This window comes from Eulemur rufifrons, chromosome 2, assembly GCF_041146395.1.
Source record: "Eulemur rufifrons isolate Redbay chromosome 2, OSU_ERuf_1, whole genome shotgun sequence".
NCBI lineage: Eukaryota > Metazoa > Chordata > Mammalia > Primates > Lemuridae > Eulemur > Eulemur rufifrons.
In genome coordinates, this window is record NC_090984.1 from 26089759 (window position 1) to 26101768 (window position 12010).

Sequence of the window (12010 nt, forward strand, 5' to 3'; positions counted from 1 at the left end):
AGACAGGTGAACTGGTCCCATTCCTGCTGAGGCAGGCCCTGCCCTCCACTCCCTCTCAGTGGCTGGGACCATGTTAGCTCTGTCGTGGACTCCTGGGTCTCTGGGCAGAGTAGTGACCAATAGATGGTTGAATCAATTCAAGAATCAGATACGGTGATGCCCTCAGAGCTTGCAGCCCAGTAGGGAAGACAGCTGTGTATGTAGCTGGTGTTACCTCAAGGCCAATGGGAATCAAGCAACAAATTAAAAGAAAAAAAAAACTTTATTTTTTTAAGAGCAGTTTTAGATTCCCAGGAAAATTGAGTGGGAGGTACAGAGATTTCCCATAGCCTGCCCGGCTTATCCACATCCCACACGAGTGGGACATGTGTTACAATTGATGAATCTACATTGACACATCATAATCACTCAAAATCTATAGTTTGGGGTGTGTTTTGCCACTTTTTTCTGTATCTATCTAGAAATATACTTTGTTTTCTCTGTATTAGACAGATATAGGTTAGGTATATATAGACACACATACTTTTCTTCCAAACCCTTTGAATGTAAATTGCAGATACCCTGACAATTTACCACCAACTGTTAACTGCTATAAGGGAATCTCCTAAAAAGGGGAACACCCTCCTTCATGATTACAATATTGTTGCCATGTTTAGAAAATAATCATTCTGTAATGTCATCTGATACCCAGTGCATATTCAAATTACCTGAAAAAAATTTTTTGTGTGGTTGACTAATAACCATCTTTTGGCATGCATCTCTGTTTTAGAACTTCAAACAATTAAAAGGAAGTTTGGATTATAAAAGTAATACATGCTCATTGAAAAAAGTTTAAAGGAGAAAGTAAAATAGCCTGTCACCACCCCCACCCCCACCCCCACCTGGGTCCTATCACTGCTTAGTGTGGCTCCTCTGTCCTTTCTGGGGGACTCTGTCCCTCGAGGCCCTGCCTGTGCCATGCAGCCCCCACCTCCGCTCTGCTGGGGAGGACGGCCACCTCTAACGCACGCCCTGTTCCCTCCAGCACCAGCAGCAGGTGGCACAGGCGGTGGAACGCGCCAAGCAGGTCACCATGACGGAGCTGAACGCCATCATCGGGGTACGTGGACTCCCCAGTCTGCCTCTCACCGTGTGTATAGCCCTTTTATTCCTCTCATTTACCATAACCAGAGATTGACCCTGACCTTAGCTGGCCTCAAAGAATGGCGGCCCCAGGGCTCCGGCTTCTGCAGGCATCCCATGGGCTTGGACCCATTTGGGGCTCTCTCCCCATTGGCTCCCCAAATGCCTCCCAGTCCCCGAACTAAAGGGGTACAGATACACCTGAAATCCACCTCTATCCTCATCAGCCTTGTCCTCCCCTGGCTTTTGGTGTCCCTGCCATTAAGGACGACGGGGGCCTGGGATCACCTCCAAGGCCAGGCCAACTGACCGGTAGCCGGCTGGTGCCTCATGCCTCCCCTGGGCCTGTTTGCCTCCTCCCTGGCAGAGGTCTGCCCTTCTTTGGCCACCTGGGATCAGAACTGTCTCTGCTGTACTGTACTGTGCAACATGCTGTGGAATCTGGGTTTGGGTCTTGCCGTCCCCTGCGCTGAGCTGCCTGGCTGAGTGTTCACTGTGTGCCCTTGTGACTTCCAGCTGGGACTGCTAGAGGGCTCTTCCTGACCTTCTAGAAGTCCCATCTCACAGGAAAAAACATTCATGAGAGCTCTGTGAGGCCCACTGCTGGTCTGTCCCCTCAGTGGAAAAGAGGGGCCAGACCTCTCCCCTTCTGTGCTCCAACCTGGCTTGCATCTTTAATGCATTGCTTGGATTCAAACAGCATCTTTCTCCTGCTTGCTGCTTTGGTGCGAGGCTAAGGATATTTAAGACAGTCACCAGAGGAAAAACAGGTTTTTTAGTGTGGCTTGGGGCAAGGCTCTTCCTTTTGGGGTGTACCTATCCACCTGTCACCCTAAAGCGAAGGGGTTTGGTGAGATCACTGCTTCCCAGCCCACAGGTGTGGGGTTGCTGTGCTGCAGGGAGTGTCTGGACAGTACAGATTCCAGGTTACCTGCCCCAGAGGTCTTTTCCGTAGGTCCAGGGGTCAGACTGGGAATCCGTGTTCCTGAGTTTTCCAGATCTTTCTGAAGTGTCAGGCTTGGGAGGCAGTGGACTGGTTGTCCGAGGTCCCTTTAACTCCCACATTCTGGGACCCTGGTTGGTTTTCATCCCCTTGTAGTTCTTAGATCATTATCTCAAGGTGGGACTAAAGGCCTCAGAGTTTTCTTGTGCTTGGTGGGATAAATGATGACTCTTGACTTTTTTGTGTGGGGCAGAAACCTGGAGGCCTTGTAGTTAGTCATGGTTCTCCAAGTGACCTTGGGCAAGCCCCTGCTCCTCCTTGTGCCCCATTGTCTGTATCCGTAAAACGAGAAGGTGAGCCGGCTCATCTGTCTGTGCCTCCCACCTCCCAGGACACCAGGAGGGAGGCGTCAGCGCCATCAGGTGATGCTTGGGGGGCCTACCCCTCCAGCACGCTGTCAGGACCCGTAATGGTTACAGAGCATGTGGCCCAGGTGGCCCAGTGGGTCTGTCCTGTTCTGAGCCCACATGTGAAAGCCACTCAGCGCTGCTGGGGGAGAGGAGGGAAGCGGCTGCCTCGTTTGAATTCTGGCCATGTTGGGGGAAGAGCAGACCTTCACCTACTGTGCGGCGGGGCAGAGAAGAGCGTGGAAACTGGAACATGAGGACATGTTTGGTGCTGGACGTCAGCACCCCCAGAGGAGAAAACCGTAATATTTTGAAGTTTGCAGTATCTTCAGCGACCACCTAGCCCAGGGTTCCTCAGCCTTGACAGTGTTGAAATTGGGGGCCAGTGTTTGTTGTCCTGTACATTGGGGGATGTTCAGCAGCATCTTGGCTTATAGCCACTGTGTGTCAATTGTACCCCCTGTGTGTCACACAAACTTGTGACACCCCAAAATGTCTCTAGGCAATGCCAGACGCCTGGGGGTGGGGGTGCGGTGAGAATGGCCCCTGGCTTAGAACCACTCATCTAGCCCAATGCCCTTGTTTTGCAGAGAGGGGAAGTGATTTAGGATCTCTAGCAGCGAGCCAGGCCAGAGGCCCAGGCCTGACTCCCAGCCCAGGGCTCTTCCCACCTGGTCGCAGCCATAACGTGTGGCCTGTGTCCTCTGTCCCAGTGACCAGCTCCTAGCTCGGCAGTTCTGCTGCTCGTGGTCGAGGAGATGCACGGCGGGTTGTGCTCTGTGAGTTCCAGTCTCTGGAATTCCTCTTCCAGCTCCTCCTTCCCGTCCCCTTCCCGGGCATCTCCTTAAGGTATCCAGGCTGAGCCCTCCCACCCCTGCAGTGGCCGCAGTGGGGTCCCTGCTCCCCATCTGCTTCCCTCTTTGGAATTAAAATCCTCTTATGAAAATAATTTTTTTTAAGTTTTAAGAAAGGACTGAAACTGGGGAAGAAGCACTGCTAGGATTAGCTCCACTTCCTTTAAGTAGTATTTAGGAAGCTACAAGTCAGGTCAAGGCAGCTTGAGGCAGACATTGGAATTCAATTAAAGCCAACGAGTGGGGCCTGTGACCCCCATTTTCAAGGTAATTGCTTCTCCGCTCTGAGTGAATGCAGCCGTCGCCCTGTCATTAAGCAGGCAGCCGTCTAATCGCTGCGCCTGACAGAGCCTCACAAGGCAGGAATTACGGACAGCTGAGGCGTGCTCGCGCCGGGGAGCCGTGCTTGACTGCACTCCGGCGAAGGAGGCCGATAATCTAGTCAGGACGTTCTTTATCTCCTCCTCGAGGAGAGCGGAGAGCCAGCGGCTGAGCTGCCTCTGGAAGTGGGGCGGGGAAGGATGCAGGGGCCTGACGGCAAAGGGGCAGGCGCCCTGGCCCGGCAGGACAGTCCGGGAGAGGGAAGGGCCCTGGAGGCTCCGGGAAGCAACTGGTGGGCTTGCCACTCTGGAAGGAGAAGCAGCCTGGCACCCCGGTCTGGGCGTCAGGTGGGCTTTGGGCAAGTCACTTTGTTCCCCCAGGTCTCAGTTTCCCTGTTTGTGAAAAGGTGGAGGAGGACTAGGCAGGGTTCGTACAGCACGTCCGCCCCAGTCAGTTGTTGAGGGGTTTCTTTGCGCATGGAGTTGAAGGCTTCTGAGGCCGTGACTCAGCTCTGCTCAAAGAGAAATCGCTTAGGTACATCTGGCATAGGCATCGAGGTAGCCAGGGGCAGATTTATTAGGAGGATTGGAGTATTTCGGGGATCTTCCTGGTAAGGAAGGCCAGGATCCAAGGTCAGGGTGGTGGAGAGGGGACAGCATGACAGATGGGGGGAGGCAGGCTCACTGGCCAAGCCCACTGGCTCCCCGGCTAGCCCGCAGGGGACTCAGATGCCCACCCAGGGAGACAGGCTGGAAGATTGTCTCTCTTCCAGCTGGGGCGTGGCCAGACTCGGTTACTGTAGACCTGCTTCTGTTCCATGCGCTTCCTTCTAGGATCAGATTATTGGGGGAGCCCTAGAAGGGCAAGATTCCTGAGCATGGGGAGGGAAACTTGGCCCTTGGATAGCAACTTGCATACGGCAGTGTCTGTCTTTCCCAGGCAGGTGTCCCTGGGGAGCAGCAGCCCGGGGAGAACCCCCTTTTTACATTGCTGTATCATGGCCCAAGGTCTTTGGATTAGGAAGCGGGGGGCTCTCGCCTGCTTGCCCGCTGACACTTTGGTCTTCATTCCCTTGGGAATTATTAGCAGAAGACAGGATATAAAGCGTTGACTTGATTTTTTTTTTTTTTTTTTTTTAAGTGGGAGGGAGGGGAGGAGGAAGGAGGTTGTAGCTCATCACAAAGTACACAGGGTATTTTGAAGCCGTACGTAAAGTCCTCGTGTTCCCTCCGGGATGTGTACGAGCTGGATTCGGCTGACTGAATTTTACGTGGGGGGGAAAGGATGGTGAAGAGAGTGTGCCTTAGAATCCATCCATCTCTTTCCGCCAGGCACCCAGTCCTGGCTCTGGCTGCTGCCGGCTTAGTGGCGTCGCTTGTCTCCTGGGCCTGGTCCCCATGTCTGAAGTGGGGTTAACAAAGGTTGTGGTGAGCACCAAAAGCTGTCACCGAGCCCAAAAGCTCACTCGGTGTGGGCTGTGGTGCTCACCCCCATGGTGAATGAGAAGGAGCAGTCAGAGGCTGGGCTGCTCTCGCCTTCCTTGAAGCGCAGCGGTGTGCATTCTGTGCAGCTCGGACCCGTGTCTGCTTCCTTTGGTGGGAGCCGCGGGCAGGTGTTGGCTCAGAAAGTGCTTAGACAGTTTCACTACGTGTCACCCAAATCGTGAACCTGAGGAGTGAAGCATTAAAGCAGCCGGTGAAGGCATGAAGCGTGATGTGCATAATCCAATTACACGTATTCCACAAGCAGGACCTTCCCCTTCTGCCTGTCCCGTAAGTGACCACACCTTCCAAGCCCAGGCCACCGGCCCTCGGCACACGTGTGGAAGCGGGAGGACTCCCGTATGCCCCAGGGGACACGTTCCTCGACCTGCTTGTGTTCTGGCACGCAGTGTTAAAGGAGGGAAAAGGGAGCGCGTGTGCGCGGGTGGGCTTGGTTCCAGACTCCTGGCCCCTCTTTTGGGGAATAGTTGACTTCCTTTCATGCCACGGATGGAGAAGTTTCCAGTATTGGAAGGAATGGTAGAAACTGGAGACAGGCGGTCTCAGACTGTGAAAGTGATTCCGTTTCTCTACCATGGGGAAAAGCTCCCTAGTTAAGAACAGTGTCACCCTCCCACTCAGATGTCACTGTGTTTCAGCACTTTGTGCTCAAAGCCAGAGGATCGCTGCAGGGTGTAGAAATACAGCCTGAGGATGGCTGTGCCCTGCCTGCCAGCGGAGGGCTGGGCTGTGACAACAGTGGTGGGTCAGGTGAGTGATTCTCAGCTGGTCCCCCTGCCCCACCAGGGAGGAAACTTTGTTTCACTCTACTGCAACCAGGGCTGTTGTTAGCAGGCCCTCCGCCCAGCAAGCCCTGGCATCTGCTCTCCCCCAAGGAAGAAGCCTGGGAGGTTGGCTCCTGTGTCCCTGCTTTCCGGAGTCTGCTGGGCCAGTCCTGATGGTGCCTTCAAACCACCCCCAAGAAGACCTTGGAGGAATTTCTGGCTGTGCAGAGCAGATTGTTCTTATACTCGAAGACAAAGCTCTTCAGTTTTGCATGGAAGATTCCTTTCCTCTGTTGCAAAGAGGATGCTCCTACATGACACTCTAAGGCAGAAAACCACCCACTCATTCTGGGAAGCTCAACAGCTTTGAAAGCCGCTGTCTCCAAACAGCTGTTACTGCCTCAGTTCCAAGGTCCTTGACACTGGCTCACTGGCCCGTGTTTTGGGGAAGCAGAACACCCCACTACCCCCACTGATGCTTCTTGTCCCAACTAACTATTGTAGCTGCTTCTGAGTGGGCCTTAGAGGGGAGGCGCAGATCTGGGAGGCAGTCGATTGCCTTTGGACAGAGCACTTTGCCAACTTATTTCCCAACTTCTCCATGTATACCTTTTACAGCATTTTCACTTATTCACCCAGAAATGTGTATTGAGCAAACATGCCAGGCACCGTCAGAGGGGCCGGGATGGGTAAGAAAAAGTCCCTGTCTTCCTGGAACGCCAAAGTTGCCAAAGCAGTGCATAAAGATGAAAGCAGTGGTTATATCTGTGATCCACGCTCAGCATTTGCCAATGTTGGTCTCGCACCTACTTTGTTTTTACATGTAGTAATGCATGTGATCCGTGCACAGCCTGAAGAGACGGACTCCATTTCAGTCCTCATTTTGCAGTTGAGGAAACTGAGACCCAGAGGTCAGCTGACTTGTCCAAGGATAAGAGCTGATAAAGGATAGAGCTTGGAGGTCAGCCTCAGGCTGTTGGGCTCCAGTGTCTGAGCTGTTAGAGTTCTTGGAAGCGGAGAGGAACCCAGAGGAAGTGGAGTTTGAACTGGGCAAAGCTGAGCCTGGAAGGCTGGGCAGGAGGGGGAACCGCACCTGGCAAGCTAAGAGGTAGGCTGTCTGGATCTGTTCAGCTCTGTCTTGCCATAGGCACGGATCTCCAGTAAGCTGTCTCTCTAGAAAAGGACTGTTCGTGGAGAGAGCCAGCCGTGTCTGCAGACAGCAAAGCTACTTCTTCGGAGCCCTCCTCCCCCTCCTCTTTCTTGTATCTTCCTCACGGGATCTTACTGGCCCCGCACGATAAAAAGTGGATTAAATACCGCAGTCCTTGCTTTCTGGTATTTTACTGACCAGGTCTCACCAGCAATATTAAAGGGCCTACCAAGAACTGGTCTAAAACCAAAGAGGTCTCATGGCAAATTCATTTTAAACTGAGCGTCTAGATAAAGTTGTGTGGTCCAACCGTACCCGGGAATAATAGGTAGCCATTAAAGAGGACAAGTGGATTTCTTCAGAACACTCTCAAATTAAAAGCAAGTTGTATAACAGTATGGCTCACGAGAGCCCATTTGTGTAGAAATCCATTTGAAGTATATAGGTTTCCATAGAAGAAAATCTAGACAGATTAGCAGTGGACTCTTTTGAGGGTGGAGGGGTTGAAGTCAATTTTTAATTGAAGATTAAGAAACTTTTTAATGTATACTTATTTTTAGTATGTTCTTACAATGAGCATGTATTAGTTTTGTAATAAGATTAAAAAAATTACATTGTCTTTAAAAAGGAAGGTGGGTGAGCTCCCATCCTTAGAGGAGCCTGAGTTTCTTCTGACTGGGGAGGGGCTGGATCTCTGCATTGGGCTCCCGTGATGCCAGCACCAGGGGCCCCCTTAGCTTTGTGTCTGCTGTGGTGTCTTGGGGAAGACCTGGGGTCACACCCCCTTGGGACCAATGTCCACAAACTGCCTAGCAACAGCCACCCCAGAGGCACTCTGATGGTCTCGAGCGCAGGCTGCGGTGCCAGCCTTTCACCCAGCACTGGGAAAGGAGCCCTCTGGGCCAGGAGCACAGTGGCTGCTGTGGCTGCTTTTAACTTTGGAACGGGGCCGTGTTGGCAGTTTGTGGCTTCGTTGGGGGAGAGCCCTTTCCCCATGACCTCAAACTTACTGCCTCCTCCAGCCAGGGCTGTGGGCTGTCACTGTGCTCTGGTGTGTGCTAGCAGTTCCCGGAAAGCATTTCACATCGACAGGCGAGCTCCCGTGGTCAGCGTGAGATCTTGAAGCTTGTCAGATCTTTGCTCTGCGTCACCCCTCACAGACGTTGGGGTGATCCCCTTCTCGCTTTGGGGATCTGCTTCGGAGCATTGTTTGGATAAGGTTGGTTGACAGATGTGAGTCCAAACCCCACTTACGAGTGCTGGGACTCGGCTAGTTACTGGCTGCACACTCCAGCCCCCTAAGCATCAGTTTGCCGTCTATGAAATGGACACAACCCCGCCCCTTGCCAGGGGGTTGGAGGATCAGCAATAGTATCTGGAAAGTGCCCAGGCATTCAGTAGGTGTTGGTTCCCTTCTCTTGAACTAGCTGAGAAGAAATGTGTGCACAGGTGGATACCAGCATACGCAAGGCCCAAGAAGTATTTTGATCCCTAAGAAATACCTGGCACTGTGTAGCTGGCCCACAGTGCCGAGAGTTCTTGGCACAGTCTTAGGAATGGTAACGTGTACGCTGTCGCGGCCGCTGGGAAGCTGGCCCCTTGGGTATGGGCAAGGAGGGGAGAGGAGAAGCCCCTGAGGCTGGTTTTGGGTAGGGATGTCTGGGGCCTCCGGAGCTGGGGCAGCAGAGTCCTTGACTGGGATGGGGAGGAGACGGGAGGGTTGGTGCTGTTGCTCTTGATGATAATACTCAGTGGATGCATGTCCAGTTTTGAGCACAGCTTGGGTGTCCACTGTAAACGCAGTACACGTTAGCTGCTGTCCCAGTGCTTCACGAGTAGTGGCTGTGTGCCCTGAGCTGCCACGTACATCACCTTACAGTGATCCTTGGGGGTCGGCGCTACTTTCCCCCTTTTACAGATAAGGAAATTTGAGGCTCAGGCGGTTGACGTAATCTGCCCCTGGCCACACAGCTAGGAAGTGCCAGAGCTGGGGTTTCAGTCCTGGTCTGTCTGGTCCCAAAGCTTCCTGTTACCTTGTGCTCCGCTCTCGTGTCCGGTGACGTTAGCTCTCTGGCCCCCAGCTCATCTTGCTCTAGGGACTTTTCTGCACTGGCCTGCCCTGCTCTGTGAGGCAGGCTTGGAGTCCCTCAGAATGAGGGCGTCCTCCCCGGGACTCCCTAAGGCCGCAGGGTGGGAGATGCTGGCGGCTGACGTGGAAGGCATGTATGCATGAGCACACACGGCGACGGCTGCAGGCTTAAAAATGGATTCCCCTCCACTGGAAGGGAACCCGATGACTGTGTGGTTTTTAAATGCATGCATTATTTATCTCGGGCTTGGAAACAAACATTGAGAAATTCTCTCTTGAAACTGGGGTGTGGGGGTGGGTGGGTGGGGCGCTGGAAAACATAAATCCTGTGTCTAAACTGCGGTCCATTAACAGACTTCCTTTGGCAAGATGAGCATGTGGACTGAGCTGGGGGCAGAGGCTTTGGGGCTGTCTCCCCCCTGCCGCCTGCAGAGCCGAATGAATGAAGGAGCGAGGGGGCTGGGAAGAGCCACTCCCTCTGGGTGGCTGCGCCTCCCCTGCCCTGGCGCTCAGCATGCTCACCGCCAACTTCATTGCAGCAGCAGCAGCTCCAGGCGCAGCACCTCTCGCACGCCACGCACGGCCCCCCCGTCCAGTTGCCGCCCCACCCGTCAGGCCTCCAGCCTCCAGGGATCCCCCCGGTGACGGGGAGCAGCTCCGGGCTGCTGGCGCTGGGCGCCCTGGGCAGCCAGGCCCACCTGGCGGTGAAGGACGAGAAGAACCACCATGAACTCGACCACAGAGGTGCGGCCCGAGCTGGGGCTGGGGCAGGGGTGGGGCTGGGCTGAGCAGGGCGTGGGTGCCTGCAGGCCCCTCAGTGAGTGGACACAGCAACTGCTGTTGTCACCCTAGGGTAGAGAGTTAGCAAGAGATTTGGAGCCATCTGTTGAATCCCTGGCACCTGGCAACCAGCACCATCCCCGTGCACCTTTTCCCAACCCTGGTTTGCACATGGTATTCTCTGCCCTGAAGACACCTGTCCCTTCATCCGGAGCACCCTGCCATCCTCCTGCAGCATCCCCGCCCACCCTGTAAGGGCTGGCCCCAGTCCACTCCATTGGACCAGGGGGTCTTTTTCAAATTCCTGTAAGAGTTTAAGAGTTGGGGTGCAAGACTGAGCCCTTGTTGCTATCCTTGTATGTCCTTTTTTTTTTTTTTTTTTTGAGACAGAGTCTCACTCTGTTGCCCAGGCTAGAGTGAGTGCCGTGGCGTCAGCCTAGCTCACAGCAACCTCAAACTCCTGAGCTCAAGCGATCCTCCTGCCTCAGCCTCCCGAGTAGCTGGGACTACAGGCATGCGCCACCATGCCCGGCTAATTTTTTCTATATATATTTTTAGCTGTCCATATAATTTCTTTCTATTTTTAGTAGAGATGGGGTCTCGCTCTTGCTCAGGCTGGTCTCGAACTCCTGAGCTCAAACGATCCGCCCACCTCGGCCTCCCAGAGTGCTAGGATTACAGGCGTGAGCCACCGCGCCCGGCCCCTTGTATGTCCTATCCCTGGAAAACCTCTTGTCCTTGCCAGAAGCATTGGTCCTCTGAGGGCAGAGGCCAGTTCCTGGGTTTTGCCTTAGCATATATGTCTCACCGATGCTGGAGCCTTGGAAAAGGTACACAGTCGCGCTCAAGTAATGATTTGTTAGTTGAGTGCCTGTGAGTGGGGGTAGTATACGCACTCCAGCAGGGAGATGATTGGAAAGACTTAGAGTCAGAAGTTTTTCCCCGACCCTTCACCCCAGCCCTTACCACGTGCACCCGGGAAGCTGCACTGAGTAGGGGTTGGTGGGATCAGAAAAGGAAGAGCCTGGCTCCCTGGCAGACCCTTTTGGGAAGTTGCCACCTTGTGTGCTATACCCTTGGATATTTATTGGAGCGCATGGCCAATGCCTTCCAAGCCCCTGAGCACCAGGGACATGAAGTGTCACCATCCTTCCGTGGCCTGGGCCACAGGGCAGTAGCGGGTCCTGAGAACCCGAGGCTAGGATTTTGTCCCTGCAGTAGGACGGAGGCTTCAGCTTCCAGGGGCTTGTTGGCAAAGAAACAGAGAATGGTGTTAATTTTAAAAACAGTCTCAAATTTTAAACAATAATGTTCTCAACTCCCGGATCCCATGGGTATTTGGCATGGCATGATCCTTCCCAAGCGTGTGGCCTTAAGAACCCTGGCGGCCAGAGGGGAAAGTCGGTACCCCTCTGGCAGGTCAGGGAGAACTAGGTCAGAGGCCTCCCCAGCCCACCCTGGGGACTGCTGGGTGGGGGAAGGGTCGGAGTCGGGGTGGCTAATTTCCAAACCGAGAAAGGCCACCTCATGGCCCTGCCTTGGCTGACCCACAGAGACAGGGAGCCAGGCCTTCTGCCCATTTTTAAACCAGTGACCTAGCAAATCACAAAACCAGCTGCACTCAGACTGACCTCTTCCTTTCTTTTTTGTCTTTTTCTCTTGTGGGGCCTGACCTTCCTCCTGCCCTGGCCTTCCTTCCCCAAAGAGAGAGAATCCAGTGCGGTAAGTGCTGGCACTCTGGGACCCACGGCGGGGTTTGGGGTGCTGGGAGGAGGAGGAGGAGGGAACTCCTGGCCTGAAGGCTCAGCCCCAGAATTTCAGGCCTGAGACCAGCCAGTCACGTCCAGAGCTATTATCTGGGTTCTCTGCTCTGGTCTGGGTTGAAGCTGAGGGTTTTACTCATGCCCAGAGCTGGGAGACCTGGCTTCAGGGCTGATGTGTTGGTGATGATGGCTTAATCCAGAGCTGGTGGGGGTGGGTTGGGGGGGGGAGGTAGTTACTGTCATAAAATAGGAGCTGCTGTCACCTGTTGAGAGCGACCTTCTGTTGTGGAAGCCCTTCATCTCTCCAGGCTTTAG

General features: G+C 53.9%; 1 protein-coding gene across 15 annotated transcripts in view; it reads left to right on the top strand.

Annotated features, from left to right (window-relative positions):
• The window catches only part of TLE3 (TLE family member 3, transcriptional corepressor), a 46743-nt gene that overhangs the window by 20168 nt on the left and 14565 nt on the right, over nucleotides 1–12010 (top strand). For 6 of the 15 annotated variants that reach the window (XM_069482381.1, XM_069482400.1, XM_069482391.1 and 3 more), the window contains 3 exons: nucleotides 1025–1099; nucleotides 9692–9896; nucleotides 11638–11654. In XM_069482381.1, the coding sequence (XP_069338482.1) occupies nucleotides 1025–1099; nucleotides 9692–9896; nucleotides 11638–11654 (297 nt within the window). Of the gene's footprint in view, nucleotides 1–1024; nucleotides 1130–9691; nucleotides 9897–11637; nucleotides 11655–12010 lie in introns of all 15 variants that reach the window. The other 9 variants (XM_069482428.1, XM_069482476.1, XM_069482466.1 and 6 more) reach the window with 4 other exon arrangements.